Source organism: Scyliorhinus torazame, chromosome 6, assembly GCF_047496885.1.
Source record: "Scyliorhinus torazame isolate Kashiwa2021f chromosome 6, sScyTor2.1, whole genome shotgun sequence".
Classification (NCBI taxonomy): domain Eukaryota; kingdom Metazoa; phylum Chordata; class Chondrichthyes; order Carcharhiniformes; family Scyliorhinidae; genus Scyliorhinus; species Scyliorhinus torazame.
This window is the reverse complement of record NC_092712.1, coordinates 264,609,315-264,626,963: the sequence shown is the minus strand read 5'-3', so window position 1 is coordinate 264,626,963 and position 17,649 is coordinate 264,609,315. Positions and strand designations below refer to the sequence as shown.

General features: G+C 45.3%; 1 protein-coding gene across 3 annotated transcripts in view; it reads right to left on the bottom strand.

Moving 5' to 3' along the window:
* Positions 1-17,649, bottom strand: part of LOC140425404 (F-actin-uncapping protein LRRC16A-like) — a 530,177-nt gene that overhangs the window by 265,971 nt on the left and 246,557 nt on the right. For all 3 annotated transcript variants that reach the window (XM_072509651.1, XM_072509649.1, XM_072509650.1), the window contains exons 12-13: positions 10,777-10,863; positions 6,241-6,344 (exon numbers count right to left, since the gene is read on the bottom strand). In XM_072509651.1, coding sequence (XP_072365752.1) covers positions 6,241-6,344; positions 10,777-10,863 — 191 coding nt within the window. The remainder of the gene's footprint in view (positions 1-6,240; positions 6,345-10,776; positions 10,864-17,649) is intronic.

Sequence of the window (17,649 nt, the reverse complement as noted above, 5' to 3'; positions counted from 1 at the left end):
CTGCTGAGTATTTCGAACATTATCTGTTTTGGTTTCATTTTAATGCTGGTTAAAAAAATAAAATCTTATCCGTGATAAACTCAGTTCCAGTGCAAATAAAATGGAATCCACCTTCGTAATCACTGGGATTTGTGAACGTGAACACCAAGTGTAAGAAATGAGCCATTCACTTGAAGGACCAACCTACTAAGATTGTAGCACATCATTGGCTGGCCATTCTTCAACAGTTCAAATTATTTATGGAGTAATAACAACAGCTTTGCAAAAGCCACAGAACTTTAGTCATTTTTCATCATCAATCTCAAGTGGAGGCTTTTGGCTTGCATTTGAAAATATCCCTAGGTATTAAGCATAAGGACATGTACACATTTTTACATTCCAACTCTCCCTGAACATTACAGACTTCTCTTATATACATGACCCTTCGTTATCTGTGTCCTGGAATGTACCTTTAGTTTCCCAATATCTAGATAAATCCAGGGTCTAGGAGAATCTTCTCCATGTATTTTGCAAATTGGATATGATATACCCTCTGCTGATTTTTCAGATTTCAATACATGGAATAAGCTTTGGCTCTAACTGCAGATTTTATGAACTGAACAGATAAATAAATACTTATAAACGTAATTTACAGTAACTATAGACTATTTATCAATCTCAGAATATCAAACAGTGAGAGCGCATTTTCTGTCCTAACCCTCAATGCTCTGGACATGAAACCAGGCTCCCCAATAGGTTGAGATGTTTGCACGCTACAGCATGGCTCGGACTTGCCCCATGTCTGATGGCTTCAGCCTGATGGTTAATGACGAGAAAGTCTGCCCTGAATTTACCATTTAAAACCCTTTTGAAGAAACACTGGAACAAAGGCTTAGTCACAGTACCCAAACTGCGTTTGCTAACACAAATACAGCTGCTAATCAGACACGTGCCTGAGATAAAAATATCCACAGGTCTATGAACTGAATGGTGTGATCTACTATGAGACACCAAACTACCCTGTCGCACCTGATTACTGCTGTACCAATCCAACTATCAATTATCACTGGTTTGCAACAGACCACAATAGAGCAATCAGCAACAGAGTTAATATTAAATATGCCCGTCAGCATATTTTATACCTGGTGTGTCGGGTGGGCTGACCATTTTCTATCACTGAATGTGCTTTTTTAACCTCATGTGTACTATAATCAGCTAAAGCTACAGCAAATAATCAAAAATTAGTTTTGTCACCTATTCCTTGCAATTTCTGCTGAGTTGTATCAATACACGGAGTATAAAGACACTGAGACAGAGGTAGGTAGGTTCTTGATTAATAAGGGGATCGGGGTTATGGGGAAAAGGCAGGATGAGAAAAATATCAGCCATGATTGAATGGCGGAGCAGACTTGATGGGCGAGTGGCTTAGCTCTGCTCCTATGTCTTATGGTAAACTGCTTCTCTTTCACAGGCAGTGTTTTTAAAACTAAAGATAACTGGACGTTCTGATGAAAGGTCATTGACTTGTACAGTTAACAGTTTCACTCGCCACAGATTTTGTCCGACATGCATTTTCTGCCTTTGTTTTCTTTTAATACACCTGGACTCAGCCGTGGCATACTGCAAGATCTGAGCATTTTGTTACATTACCCTCTCTGCTGCCCTCTCTGTTGGGAGGTGTAACCAGCATTAATTCAATAATGGCTGCTTCCAGCTGAGCATACGTTCGTTTTACTCGGTGGATTACACAACTGACAGATGGCAACAAGGCTGGGGTGGAAATTTTTTAAATATTTAATTTAATAAGTTGCCAAGTTGCGCCGGCGCACATCCCACTATGCTGGGAGAACCCGTAAACAGAATTTGCGCAGGGTGCACCAAACAGAGCACGCTGTTCCCAACCCTTTGTGCTGACCCTCGCTGGGCATGAACCAGATTAACGTATTTAATTTTGTATTTAAATATGCCTGGTTAGTTGTTAAAAGCCGGATTCTCCCGGCGGTTCCCTCCAACCAACCCTACTGGTCACAACAATCGCTACTGGTCTCCACCAGATGTGAGATTCGTCTTACTGAACACCTAGGTTTGTGACTCTCCCTAATCCAATATCAAATTCAATACATTATGATCACAATTTGCAGGATACCCCCTTACTATAAATTTGTTTGACAGTACACTGTAATATCTCAGCCCACTGTCTTCCAGGGCAGCAAATGTGGCAATTCCAGAGTGGAGTTCCAGAGCCACATCAGGCAATTTCTAGCACAGAATTAAGCACTGTGGCACAAACCATCATCTTATGAGAAGGGAGGCCGCTGCCACCATCATGACCATCTCTAACCCACCCTCACTGTTGGAGAAATTCCAATTGACACATTGGGATGGATTTTCACATAATGATGGGACAACACGAGACTGACCGATTTGCAGCTTCTGAACTGCAAGTTTGCGTCTGAACCAAATTCCTCCATTATATTTGACTTTGAGAGACATGGGCAAGTTGGGGCCGGGTTTTGCGAGGCAGTGGTGGGAAGTGTTTGGGGCCTGGCAGTCTTTGAGTGGCGCAGGGACCCTGCGAACTGCGTGTATGATCGGGGTGGCGTCTGGTTTGAGCTGAGTTCTATAGGTGTATGGCAGTGTTCCCATGCCCTCAAATGCCTCCTGGTTGTGGGTGAGGAGCGATTGGAGCTGTGCGTTAAACTCTGCATCCGGGAAGTCAGACGTTCCAGTCTGGAGAGAGAGAGAGAGTGGACTCGTTGCACGAGCTGGAGAGCCTTGCATGCCTGTGTGCCTAGCAGGGAATCCTTCGATGAGCCGAATATCTCGAATGAGAGTGTGGCCGTGTGTGTGTTGTGTGTCACCTGGAGCTGGCAGGATCCCAGAGCCGGGATAATGTTCCCGTTGCAGTCGACCATACTGCACCGGGACGGCCGAATTGGTGGTCTGACCTTCATGGCGTAGAAGGCTGACCATGCTAGGAGGTTGGCGGAGGCGCCAGTGTCCAGGCAGAAAGTTATCAGCGATTGGTTGACCGTCAGGGTGGCACACTATTCATCACCCGGATTGATCGTGTTAACTCGGTTCCCATCAATGACCGCAACACGGAAGGCGTCTCGGTCATCTGTGTCACCGGTCTGGATGTCGTCTGGGCAAGATTCGTAATGGGGAGGCTGAATGGTCCGCACGCCCCTGCGAGGTTGTCGGAATTGTGGAAGATTGACAGGTTGAGCTGCTCGACAGTAAGCAGCGTAGTGGCCCACCTTGCCACAGAGTAGGCATTGTCGGGTTCTTGCGGGACATTGCCGCTTTAAATGTGCAGCTCCACAGTTGCCGCACGTCATTGCCGTAGGTTTTGGCGCGCACAAGCGCGGGAGGCCCCGAAAAGCGCGCGAAATGGCCGACGTCGTCCGGGCTGCGGGCCGGGAGGAACTCGATTGCCTGGACCCGTTCGGCCTCGTGGGGCACCTGGCTCGCCGATCCGGCCGTGTAGGTCCCCCGCCGCGCCGATTCGGTCGCCTGAAATTGTGCATAGCGGCTGGTCGCGTTTTCGTGCAGGACACAGGCTTTGGTTGCGGAGGCTAAGGTGAGGCCTTTTATCTTTAAAAGCTGCTGGTGTAGGGTGCCCGAGGCGACCCCAAAAACGATCTGGTCCCGAATCATAGAGTCTGAGGTGGTGTCGTAACCGCAGGACGCGCGAGGATGCGGAGATGGGTAAGGAATGACTGAAAGAGCTCATCCTTACCTTGCAGGCGCTGCTGGAAGACATATCTCTCGAAGCTTTCGTTGACCTCGACGTTGAAGTGTTGGTCGAGCTTGAGAAGGACCGTCTTGTATTTGGATTTGTCCTCGCCTTCCGCGAACACCAGGGAGTTGTAGATATGGATGGCGTGCTGCCCTGCGGTGGTGAGGAGGATGGCGATCTTTCTGGTGTCGGAGACGCTCTCTCTTTCATTGGCTTCCAGAAAGAGCTGGAAGCGCTGCTTGAACAACTTCCAATTTACACCGAGGTTCCCAGCGACTTGCAGCGGCTGACGTGTGTTGACGGTGTCCATGGCGCAGGATGGCAGATTTGTGGGTAGGTGTCAAATCACTCCTGGTATCATGAAGTATCTGGGTACTTGATCTGGGTTCTCTGGATACACAGACGAACCAACACGATTGCGAATGGTACAACGCAGTTTTATTTCAAAGAACTATTAACATATTAAACTCTGGTATTCCGCACATGGTGAACCTCTGAGTGGCTGGCAATGAGGTCTGTGCCCTGAGCCCTGTCCTGCTTGAGTGCCCAGGAAGTGTTGTGTTTCCTGCTTTGTACTGTGTATGCTCTTGTCCGTGATTGGCTGTCGTGTTTTGTGTGTTGATTGGTCCGTTGATCTGTCCATCATTATGTGTGTATGCATGTGCTGTGATGTTCATCTGAATATCATGACAACCCCTTCTACAGCAGAGTTTCTTGCCACCACACTCTTCCTGAAACATTCTTCCCCTTAAAATCTGCATCTTTAACCATACTTTGAACCAATCTTCTTGGCCTCCCCCCATCCATTCTCCTGCTTTGATCTGAGCCCCACCTTTTTGAAGCATTTCACTCAGTCAAAGATACCAAACAAGGACAAGCTGTTAAAAGGTTCAATGGGTGCAAGACGATGTTACAAACCTCATGATAACAATGCATTGTTTAAATACATTTGTGAGATCATACTCAACAACAGATTAAAAAAAACATACACGGCTCCATTCAACTAAATGGGAACAAAAGTCCCATAGTCAGCACGTCTTGCCGCCTGTTTCCCGGCGCGCTCATTGCTGAGAAACACATGGCTATTCAACATGTCTCACGCTGTAGAAAAGACCGCAGCGGGGAATGCGTAGCCGACACCACACATAGCCCGACTTTGTGCACTGGGGTGCTCTGCTCGCCAGAACACCCCAATGTAGCGAGAGATTGGGACACCATTTTTGCACCCCTCTCCTGCACCGAAGCAGGGCACCCTGGCCTAATGGAGCGTGCGCACAAAATGCCAGCTTGGCACCCTCGAGGTGCCCATGTCAGCTGCCAATGCCACCTGGTCATCAGAAGTGCCAGGGCACCACCCTGTCTAAAGGTCATGTGCCCGGGGCCTCCGATTCCCTGGGAGACTCCCACAAGTGACGTTCCGTCTGGTCCCCATTTGTCGGGATCAGTGCTGAACGGTGCTCACCCGAGGTCTCGGGAGGTGAAGGGATTGAATCCCAAAGCCTCAGGTACCTCAGGAATCTGCTCATTAGAGTGAGGCTTACTGTCTCACTCTAATATGCAGATTTGCTGAAAAGTGAACCCGCCCACAATGGGCAGGATTTACATCGCAACGTCTCGCGAGATTGTGTTGGATCTTGTGAGGCGTTGCGAGCTGGATTGCTCCCAGGAGCCGGGTCTCCTGGATTTTATTGGCCACGCTGTGCCCGAAAAGCAACTTGCTGTGACACAGCGCGGCCGTTGGATGTCGCCAGTAGAATCATAACTAGATGTCAGTGTTTCCAGCCTCCATTCACTCTAACCCTCGAACATTTGCTGAATCTCTGACAATTTAAATAGCCCTCAAACTATCTCACAATATAGTGCACATGCCTGATGTTTTGCTGCATGTGTGAATATGACAAACTAATCAGTCCCTCAGCCTATGACTATGTAATATTTCTAAGAGCATTTTGAAAAAGTCTGTTCTGCAACACTATTGCTACAAAGCTCCTGAATGCCTTTATGGCAAGGTGTTGCACAAAATCCCTGCAGCTCACCTACCTTACATATAACATTCCTTCCATTCCAACACCATGCTAGTTCAAATAAAATGCATAATACTTGGATATTTTGTATATTCGTATTTAAAAACAGCCATAATATAGAGTCAATGTTTTAAATCAACATACTTATAACAAAATATTTATCACAATAAAGTAAGGATAACAAGTCAATCTGGCTCTCTCTGCAACAATTCCCAACCCTAAAACATTCACCACCTAGAATAATAATGGCAGCTGTTGCATGAGAATACCAGGAGTCTAACCTCCCCCTCCAGTCATGCAGCACCCGACTTGGGCGTAGATCGACACTCCTTCCTGGAACTTCCTACCTAACAGCATTGTTGGACTAACTGCCCCACAAGGACTGCAGTGGGGAAGTTAATCTGACTTGAAGGCAGCTAGGAATGGGCAACAACTTCTGGCTTTACCTACAATACCCATATCTAGAGAATATTAAAATAAATAAATCCAACATACCGATAGGTCATCTCCTCGGAGGAAGTTCCCTGAGAGGTCAAGGTGTGTGAGCGAGTTAGGAATTTGTTGATTGGCACTCAGTGATTGGGCAAGGCTGTTCACTCCTATAATCATGCAGAGCACACAAAATAATTAGCTAACCAAATTTTCTATTGGACACAAGATACCAGAAATGTTTTCTGCAGCTGCAGGCAGGGTTGGTCACCTCTTTTCTTACTGTGGAATGAACTGATAATTAGTTAGCTCATTTATTTTTTGACATTGATGACCCTGTTTAGTCTGATCGAACCCAGCAGTTCTTTTCTCAAAAACAATCTTTGAATTTAAAATTCTGCAAATATTTTCCCTCAGAAATTTAATTTACTTTTGAGCATGCAACCTTTCAGCATTAAATGTACAGTGCTTACATTAGCCAAGTAACACCCCAACCTAATTTAATTTAGATCAAACCATTATCAAATTAATGCTACAGACGGAGATAGCAACATTCTGCATTGCAAGTTTACATTTTTCATGATTAAAATATATGTTACATAATTTTGTGCAAATCTAATTTCAACAATGCCAAGGGCTGCAGAGACTACTACAGAGATTAGCATCAACATGCTTCTTTAATAAATGCTCAGTGCTTGGCGGTGTCAATGTTTCTTTCCCATGTTCAATGTCATATTCAGTATGTCCAATCTGCTCCTTTATTCGCAACTCTTTGGTCAATCTTTGTTAGTATCTCTTTCCTTGACACAGTGCCCATTTTCATTGATTAATTGCCAGTGCTGTGGGACATTCCTTTTATATTAAAGGCACTAACCATATAAATGCAAATTGCTATTGTTCTTTCAGAAATCATAAACAGTTATATTTAAATAAATAAAGATCTTTTCACATACTTTAAATATTCAAAACAAAATCATAACGTTACAGAAGTGGATTGTGAGCCAAGAATTCAAAGCAACTACCAGATATAGCTCCATTCAAAAAAACTGTATACATAACAATATAAAGTAGACATAAACTACTGCCCAATATTTCAAAAGACTGTCCTATTCTAAAAAAAAAATTTAGAGTACCTAATTCTCGTTTTTCCCAATTTTGGGGCAATTTAGAGTGGCCAATTCACCTACCCTCCACATCTTTGCGTTGTGGGGATGAGACCCACACAGACACTGGGAGAATTTGCAATCTCCACAGACAGTGACCTGGGGCCGGGATCGAACGCTAATCACTGCATCACTGTGCCGCCCTTTATTTACTGATATATTCACATAGCAGCCAAATTTAAGGAATATTTTGTGTTAACTTCAAAATGTGTTTTCACCAGTAACCAGAGCCCAGGACATTTCTGAAGAGTAAACACTTCCAGAAAACACTTTGGGTTGTGGGGGTGAGACCCACGCAGACAGGGGGAGAACGTGCAAATTCCACACAGACAGTGATCGGGAGCTGGGATCGAACCCGGATCCTTGGCGCCATTGCTGCCCTAACTATTAGAAATTTTTAAAAAGCGTTTTGGCGGGTGGTCAATTTGGAAATGTTACAATATAAACTCAAACTTCAGCAACAATTACAAGCTGAAACATCCACATCATTAGTTCAGGGAGTGCATTTCATTAACAAGTTATTGGATAGTAGTTGGGTTCCTGCCAAGAAATTACTAATAATAAACTTGCAAGCAACATAATTTGTGTTATGTTTTCCAGTGTTTCAAGCTGTTTTAACATTACATTGAGTCCAATTTCAGCAACCCAGGCCCTCAGTGAGGGCTGCAACCGAAAAATAAACTTACTGGGATTGCATTCTGGAAGGTCAATTCTTCCTGCCTTTGGTCTCTGTGAATTCAGGCAATTTACTTTTTGGTTATAGCTTATAGAGGGGAACCACAAATACAAAAGCTGCCTTTGAAAACTAAGAAGAACAAAATCAGATAAGTCAAAGCATGATGTAATCTTAGTGACTTCACTAAGCTCTTGAAGGAGAACATTCATGCAGAGATAAGAACAATGACTGTTGTGTACTTAACACCAACAGCTTCCAAGTGTTCCCTGGAAGTGTTTACTCTTCAGAAATGTCCTGGGCTCTGGTTACTGGTGAAAACACATTTTGAAGTTAACACAAAATATTCCTTAAATTTGGCTGCTATGTGAATATATCAGTAAATAAAGGGCGGCACAGTGATGCAGTGATTAGCGTTCGATCCCGGCCCCAGGTCACTGTCTGTGGAGATTGCAAATTCTCCCAGTGTCTGTGTGGGTCTCATCCCCACAACGCAAAGATGTGGAGGGTAGGTGAATTGGCCACTCTAAATTGCCCCAAAATTGGGAAAAACGAGAATTAGGTACTCTAAATTTTTTTTTAGAATAGGACAGTCTTTTGAAATATTGGATTGGCCATATCTTTTTATTAAAACAGTAAAAAATATATACAATGCCAAACGGTACAAACACAATTTTGCGTTGGAGAAACAGGTTACCCTCCCCTCAGTAGGGGTGTAGGATACTCTGATTATTAAAATAGTTCACAACACAATTGTACTAAAGAACAAATGGTACACGCACTAAATGTTGTGCTGGAGAGACCAGATACCCTCGCCTCTGTATCAACAGAAGGGAAAGGGAGGGGTGGTGGTGGGGAGAGAGGGGAAAGGAGGGTGGTGGGGAGGGAGGGAGTTGGGGTGTTGGTGGAGGGGCGCCCAATAGGTCACTGCCTGAACTATCTATGGAGGCAGAATAACAAAAGAACGTTCAATGTTTTTATAAATTCCTAATAGTTAGAAATGTAAAATCACAAATGAAAAAAAATCAAGTTGGAGTGCAATCTGAAATAAATATACCAAATTTTCTTCATCCTGCCTATTTAGAATCGCTTGCAAGCGACATTACGGTGCTACCAGTTATCATTTAATGCTGTTACTTTCCACTGCAATATTATCCTTATCACCCTTCATTGGAGTGTTATATTGAATTTACCATTTCAAGAGTTGGAAAATGGCAACAAGAAAAAATATTTATAAGCAACTAAAATGAGCTTTAATACTAAATACAAAGTTGTGTTTGCTAAGTAATAAAATGACCACAATTTCTAAAAGCATTGATCGAGTCTGGAGATTGCAGATGGTGATAAAACAAATTTGACGGGAACTAAGCGACCCAACTGGACTTGCACAAAACCCTTTTTTTTTTTGGAATGATATCCAATTTCTCGCTCTTTCAGGCCCAAAACCTGCTCCAATTTGTGAACTGATCCACATATTTTCCGACAGCTATTTACACAATTCGTGCTGGCTCATGTTTAGACTCCAACACAAAATTAATTATCTACCCATTTTTAAACTCCCAGCACCCCCATTTCAAAAATCACAGTGTATCTAATTTCTAGTTCACTTAATTCAAAAATGCACACCTATTTAAGACTAATAGCCACAATTTTATGCCATAACCACCTACAGGGACACCTTCAAAAATCCATCTCAAGGTTAATTTTAAAGCAATAAAGCTATATGCTTCCCTTGCCTTAATCCCCCAAATTGAGTTCCATTCTTCACCATAAACAGCTAGGAGACTTTTTTTTAACAGCTTTGTTTGGAACAATCAAAAAACGGGTCGGGTGGGGGTGAGACACTGGACATTTGAAACCAGAGAATGATCTCTTGGATTGTAACAGTTACAAGTGTATGTTAGTCCTCACTGAGGAGGTCCAGACACACACTTATGAGAAACCAGAACCCTGACAAATTAAATTTTTAATGAATCCTCAATTTTCGATCTGAACGGAATTATAGTATTTTGTACAATAAAAAAAAACTTGGATAAAACTTCAAAATGGAAGGGATGCTGCTGTCTGACAAATAGCACAAGTTGGCCAAATGGACACATGGATGATGCATTCACCTTCATCCAAATTAGAGCAACCTAATATCATTTAGGAGTGATAACAAGGATGTGGGGCTTACACTCCTTCAGAAAGACTGCAGCATGTGAAGTGGCACAAACATATGGATGGAGATGCATACAGGTAGATAAAGTAACAAAGGAGCATTTTGTGCTTTATAAATAAGGCACAGAATACAGATATGTACACGGCAATAGCTAAGCCATAGAGTTGTGCGCGTGCAGTTTTGGAAAGGGTATTAAGGACAGATTTTAGAGTGTAAACTCAAGTGAAATTTTATCAAGGATAAGAAACGATCATTGCATAGAGAAAGAGATTATTGCGAATTTGGCTGTATGAGCAATGTTTGCACACTGAAACATTTAACCATATTCAATGGTTGAGGGCAGCAATATTGCACAAGTAAAAGTGGATAACCATGTAAAATAATGGAAGATGTAGACATCTGGGTGAAATGGGGAGGGTGTAGTTTCATGTTGCTCTAGCAAAAATCTGACAGACACAATGGGCCAAATAACCTCCATGGGGTGATAGCGAATCTGCAGCCCACTTTCATTTCGCATGATATTCATTCCCATTGCAGCCAGATCCTTAGGACAACCTTCCTTTTATACCCTCAAAAGAAAGAACAGTTAAATAAAATTACTGTACCTTTATGTGACAAGGAGGTTTTAGACATGTTTAAATGCTTCAATCCCTTTGGAATTTTGGCAAATTGGTTGCTCAGAGAGAACATGCCTGCAAAACAAGAGCTATTAATTCTTATCTAACAATGAAACAACTGCATGATAATACAATTTTAAAACTAAGCTGAAATAGAGTAGAAAAAGAATATCTTAACTCCAAGTACAGAGTTTTACACCATTCAAGTTTTCTCCACTCCCCCACTATGTAATAATTCCATGTTGGAAACTAGCCAATGTGTCGAATTCATGCCGAGACAACATTTGATTAACACATGAAGATGGGTCTTTTAAAAATCGCCATTCAAACCTAGATTACACCCAAAGAAAATCAATTCAAACTTTGTTGCAATGTATCACAACAGCAGTCCCTAAAAGTTAATTATTGGATATAAATTCTCCTCATTACAGAACGTTCTTTTAGAGGCTTGGAGAAGGCAAGAGTACTTATCAGAAAGCCTGACGGCTGGAGAAACTAAGGTCGCAAAATTGCTCTTCAACAGGAGTGCAAAACCAGCAATTTTACACATTGTTAATTGGAAAAAGGAAATCGATGGGGTGAAAAATGTGCCATCAATTTACCATCGATTGTTTATCAGAACCACCAAGAAAACATTAAATTCCCTAACCAAATTAGGAATCATATAATTGCATAGCAAAGAAATTATCATGACAAAATACTAACGCCTACCAGAGCAACACAATATAGAAACAAAACACTTTAATGGAACATCTTTATAATAATGCACATTTAATAGAGCTAACTGAAGTAATAATAATAATCGCTTATTGTCACAAGTAGGCTTCAGTGAAGTTACTGTGAAAAGCCCCTAGTCGCCACATTCCAGCGCCTGTTCGGGGAGGCCGGTACGGGAAGTTTAGACATTGTATTGCATTATCACAAGCAGTAGAATGAAAATGGTAATTAGAATAGTGCACAAAGTCACTGAAATGCATTACAGCTACTCAAATAGCACGACAGCACAGTGGTTAGCACAGTTGCTTCACAGCTCCAAGGTCCCAGGTTTGATTCCCAGCTTGGGTCACTGTCTGTGCGGAGTCTGCACATTCTCCCCGTGTCTGCGTGGGTTTCCTCCAGATGCTCCGGTTTCCTCCCACAGTCCAAAGATGTGCAGGTTAGGTGGATTTGCCATGATAAATTGCCCCTTAGTGTCCAAAAAAGGTTAGCTGGGGTTACTGGGTTATGGGGATAGGGTGGAAGTGTGAGCTTAAGTAGGGTGCTCTTTCCAAGAGCAGATGCAGACTCGATGGGCCGAATGGCCTCCTTCTGTACTGTAAATTCTATGATCCAAATCCTATTTGTATTATTTATTAACAGAAGAATGAATAAGCCTCAAATAATACACTAGGATGACCTGCCTCTTAATATTTCAGAAGAGGAAATATACAAAGTATAGAAGTTGAGACAATACAAATTATGCAATTCAGACATCCTGAGCAGAGGATGAACAACAATGAATACGGATAAATGAATTCAATAGCCGGCACTTCCGGTGGCGACATGCAGGTGGAGGTCGCATGTTGGGTGGCTCCTGCTATAGTTTTCATTTTTGGCCCTTTTGGCCCAGATTTTGAGGAGAATTTTATGATAGTTGGTGAGAAAGGGTGCGACAAGCAACGGATGTCGAAATTCCAGGAAAAGAATCCGAGACGAAAGAGTGCAAGCAATAGTCCGCCGGCCACCTCGGTGGGAAGAAAGAAGGCTAGAGCAAGCTCGCTGGGTGGGGCGGCGCTCACAACTGTAGATAAGCTGGCGTCTTGATAGTTGGGGGGGGGAGGGGGTCCCAAGCAGCTGTTTTCTAAGCACTTGGACAGGCATTGGAAGGAGATGATGGTCTTGCTCACGGAGTGGGTGGATGAGACTCCTGTCCCGGTAAAGGAAGTGTTAGCAAAGATGTCGATGGAGGTGCGGGAGCAAGGGGAGGTATTGAAGGGGGTTGAGGAGTCATTGTCTCAGTACAGTGACCAGTTCACCTCCATGGGTGAGGAGCTGTGGAGGGTGGTGGAGAGTAACAAAGGGCTGAGAGCCAAAGTGGAGGATTTGGGGAACAAGTCTCAAGGGCACAATCGGAGAATTGTAGGTCTGCCTGAGGGGATGGAGGGCTGGGGTATTTTGTGGAGATGTTTGCCAAGATTTAAAAAAAAATTTTTTTTAAATAAATTTGGAGTACCCAATTATTTTTTTCCAACTAAGGGGCAATTTAGCGTGGCCAATCCACCTAACCTGCACATCTTTTGGGTTGTGGGCGTGAGACCCACGCAGACACAGGGAGAATGTGCAAACTCCACACAGTGGCCCCGGGTCGGGATTGAACCCAGGTCCTCAGCGCCGTAGGCAGCAGTGCTAACCACTGTGCCGCCCATGTTTCCCAAGCTGATGGGGGAGGAGGAGGAGAACCCCTCCCACTATGAGCTGGACAGGGCTCACTGGTCACTCCAGCCGAAACCATGGGCAAATGAACCACCAAGACCTGCGAAAGTCTGCTTCCACAGTTATCACAGTTGTGTATACCAGGATTGCACGGCGGAGCTGGCAAGAAGGCGGGCAGCGGGCAAAGGCGGCGTTGCATAAAAGCAACATGAGATTTGTGGTGATTTACCCGGCGAAGCGGAGGGTCACAAATTACTCCAGAGACTACTACTTTGAAACAGCGGAGGAGGCGGAGGCGTTTATGAAGGTTGAAGGACTGGGACTTGACCGAGTTTGGACTTCGTATGTTTTTATCTTTTTTCCTTCTTTCAGGTTGTCTTTGGGAGGGGTTGATTTTGGGACTTTGGGGTAATTTGTTAGGATTTGTCTCTTCTTGGTTTGAGGGATTATTGCGTTGAGGGTTTCAACGGGCTGGGTGTGGAGGGGCTTTGACTTGGTTTTCCTTTTGACATGAAAAGAAAATCGCTTACTGTCACAACTAGGCTTCAAATGAAGTTACTGTGAAAAGCCCCTAGTCGCCACATTCCAACGCCTGTTTGGGGAGGCCGGTAGGGGAATTGAACCGTGCTGCTGGCCTGTTTTGGTCTGCTTTGAAAGCCAGCTCTTTAGCCCTGTGCTAAACCAGCCCCCATTTTGGGCGGGGTTTCAGGCAGGGGCCACCTACCTCGCTAGTGAACTAAGTTGGCTCGTGAACGGGGGCGAGGTGGAGGGAAGGGCCACAGTCGTTGGAACCTGTATTGACATTTCGATGGGCCTGGGACGTGTGAATTGTGGGAGATAGGGGACGATACTGGGAGAAGTGGTTTCGAGAGGAAGTGGCTGGTGGGGTTCTGGGAAGGGGTAGGTAACTGATGGTGACGAGGGATAGGGCTGGGTGGGGCCAGGAGTAGCAGTTATGACTGATTTGGGGGGGGGGGGGGCTGGGGGCGCGAGGCCCCTCCATCCCGCACCCCGGGCCGTTTGGTAACATGGAACGTGCAATAGAGTTTTCTTGCATTTGAAGAGCTTGAAAGCTGACATGGTGCTGTTGCAAGAGACCCATCTGAGGGTGCAGGACCAGGTAAGGCTTCGGAAGGGCTGGGTGAGTCAGGTGTTCCACTCGGGCTTTGATAGTAGGGCCGGGTACAAGTATAGGGAAAAGGCCAGCCACTTGCTGGTGGGCCAGCTCCGCCAACAGGCAGCTGTGAGAGAGATTGTTTGGATTCGGGATGGGGCAGCGGAGGTGGTGGTTGCACCTGAGCAGTTGAACACGGCATTCGAGGAGTTTTATAAAAAGTTGTATCGGTCGGAGGCTCCGGAGGATGAGTCAGACATGAGTGAGTTTTTGGGAGGGTTGGAGTGTCCTAAAGTAGGAGAGGGCAGAGTTGGAAGAGTCAATGGGGATGGAAGAGGTGCGGGTGGTAATAGGGAAGATGCAGACAGGTAAGGCACCGGGGCCGGATGGTTTTCCAGTGGTGTTTTATAAAACATTTGTGAATAAGCTGGCACCACAGGGGCTGGTTTAGCAAAGGGCTAAAGAGCTGGCTTTTAAAGCAGACCAAGGCAGGCCAGCAGCACGGTTCAATTCCCGTACCAGCCTCCCCGAACAGGCGCCGGAATGTGGTGACTAGGGGATTTTCACAGTAACTTCATTTGAAGCCTACTTGTGACAATAAACGATTTTCATTTTCATTGTTGGTGGAGATGTTAAGAGGATGTGGTGGAGAAGGGAGAGCTGCCAGAGATGATTTGACAGGCATCCATTTCATTGCTGCTAAAAAAGGATACGGGCCCGGTGGAGTGTGGCCACATTTAAAATATGAAGTCAATTTTAGCAGCACTTTAGGTTAGGGGCGGGCCCGAAGCTGATGCCGATCCAAGAGAACTATGGGTTTGAGCCAGCGAGGATGGATGCTAGGTGTCGGGGATGGGAGGAGCGAGGGGTGATGTAAAGGAAGGACCTATTTCTAGAAGGGCAGTTTGCGAGTTTGGAGGAATGGAGGAAGACGTTTGGGATCTTGTGGGGAGAGGTTATCCGGTATATGCAGGTGAGGCATTTCGCGAAAAAGGACTTCCTGACTTTTCCGGTGGCACCACCCTCCTTGTTGGTGAAGGGGGTGCTGTCGGTGTTGGAGCTGGAGGAGGGGGGTCATCTCGTCGATCGACGGGAGGATTTTGAAGGAGGATACAGCGTCTCTGGAGAGGGTTACGGCCAAGTGAGAGGAGGAGCTGGAGGAGGGGATGTGGTGTGGGGTGCTGCGGAGTGTGAATGCCTCAATATCATATGGGAGGCTGGGGTTGATACAGCGAAAGGTAGTATATAGAGTGCACCTGATGAAGTTGAGGGTGAATCAGTTGCTTGTAGGCATGGACGATACTTGGCATTGGTACTTCATTGCTATGAAGCACTTTGACTCTGGCATAATGGCATGGTCGCATGGTGGCACAGTGGTCAGTTCCGCTCCCTCACAGCGCCAGGGGCTCGATTCCGGCCTTGGGTGACTGTGTGAAGTTTGCACATTCTCTCCACGTCTGTGTGGCTTTCCTCCAGGTGCTCCATTTTCCTCCCACAGTCCAAAGATGTGCAGATTAGGTGAATTAGCCATGATAAATTGCCCCTTAGTGTCCAAAGATGTGTGGGTTAAATTATGGGGTAACGGGGATGGGGCCGTGGTATGGGCCTAGACGGGTTGCTCTTTCAAAGGGTTGGTGCAGACTCGATGGGCTGAATGGTCTCCTTCCACACTGTAGGGATTCTATAGTTCTATCGCGAGAGGCACTATATAATTGCAAGTTCCTCTTATTTTCCATGAGCTTCATTCAAACTGCAAGGTTGAGGGATTTCTTTTTCATTCCTGGTTCCACAATAATTCAGCCCTCAAAGAGTGAACCATACCAGTTCAGCTGTTTTACGAAAAACAATCTACCTCAATTTCAAAGACTTCATAACTGACTCAGATGTTACTGTATCTTGTACTATGCTTATACTATACCCATAAACCCACTGATATACTACAAGTTATGAGTAGACGCTGCATGCGCTCGTTAAATTTATCATTCAGGATAACCTTTTTAATCGGCCATAACCAAATGCTTTGCCCATACGCAAACTTGAAAAAACATTAATCTTGGTCCAAGCAGAATAAATTAAACACATACTTTTTCCAATAGTTTTTCCGTGTGAGTACACAAAGTAACATTAAGCACCTCTGCGGCTGCTTCAATTCATTGGCAAGAGCATTAATTAGAAATAAAAAGAGAGCTCAATGGCTCAACACACTTATTCACCAAGCAGCTGGACTGTACGGATGAGAATACAGACGAGAAGACCTAGTTTTCTGCTGAAATGTTTATTTCAATTTGGGTGGTGGGTGGGAGGAGGGGTGTGTTCTTTGTGATTCTGTTATCAGGGTGGATGCTGTAGTGTTCACAAAGACCACAGAAGTTAAGTTCATTAACAAAGCTAACATTTATTTATACTACTTATTAAAGCTCAACCACTTACTCCTATAGTAAACAATAATCTAGTAACCTACAATCTACACTCAACTAACACTACTAGTCTCTGCACTCTATCTATAACTATACTGTCCTCTCTATCACTGCTCTCTTGCTCTCCTCCAGCTCTCTCAGAAGTCTGTTAGTCAGTGCTTTGTGTAGATCTGCACCTAGCTCCATCTAGTGGTTAATTATGATATGACATTAACCCTTTGTATTCTGAACATTCCCATATGTCACGGGGAGCGGGGGTGGGAGCAGTGGGGAGGGGAGCAGTGGGGGAGTGGGGGGGGAAAGACAAGGACGGGGCATTAGAAACGGTGGGATAACTCAGCCAGTGTCACCACTCATGCTGATTGTCCATTGACCCCTGCTGCAGGTGCACCCTGTAAGATAGAAATGAGGGCAAGACACATATCAGCTATGATGCCCACCTTTCAGTGGAATAGCCTAAAGAAATCCTGGGCGCGATTCTCCACCCCCACGCCGAAGTGGCCGCGCCATTGTGAACGCCGTCGAGGTTCACGACGGCGCAGAACGGCCCCGGTCGCGACCGATTCAGGCCCTGACAATGGGCCAGATTCGGGGCCGCGTCATCCTCCCGCGCGAGGTCTTGTCGCCCGCGTAAAAGCGGCGCCGATTAGATGACGCGGCCGGCGCCGCATAACGCACGTCATCCGCGCATGCGCGGGTTGGCTGGCGCCAACCCGCGCATGCGTGGTTGCCGTCCTGTCCACATCCGCCCCGCAAGAAGATGGGGGACGGATCTTGCGGGGCGGCGGAAGGAAGGAGGTCCTCCTTCAGAGAGGACGGCCCGACGATCGGTGGGCACCGATCGCGGGCCACCCCACATTTAAGGTACCCCCGTGCAGGATCCCCCCCTCGCCCCCCACAGGCCGCCCCCCCAGCGTT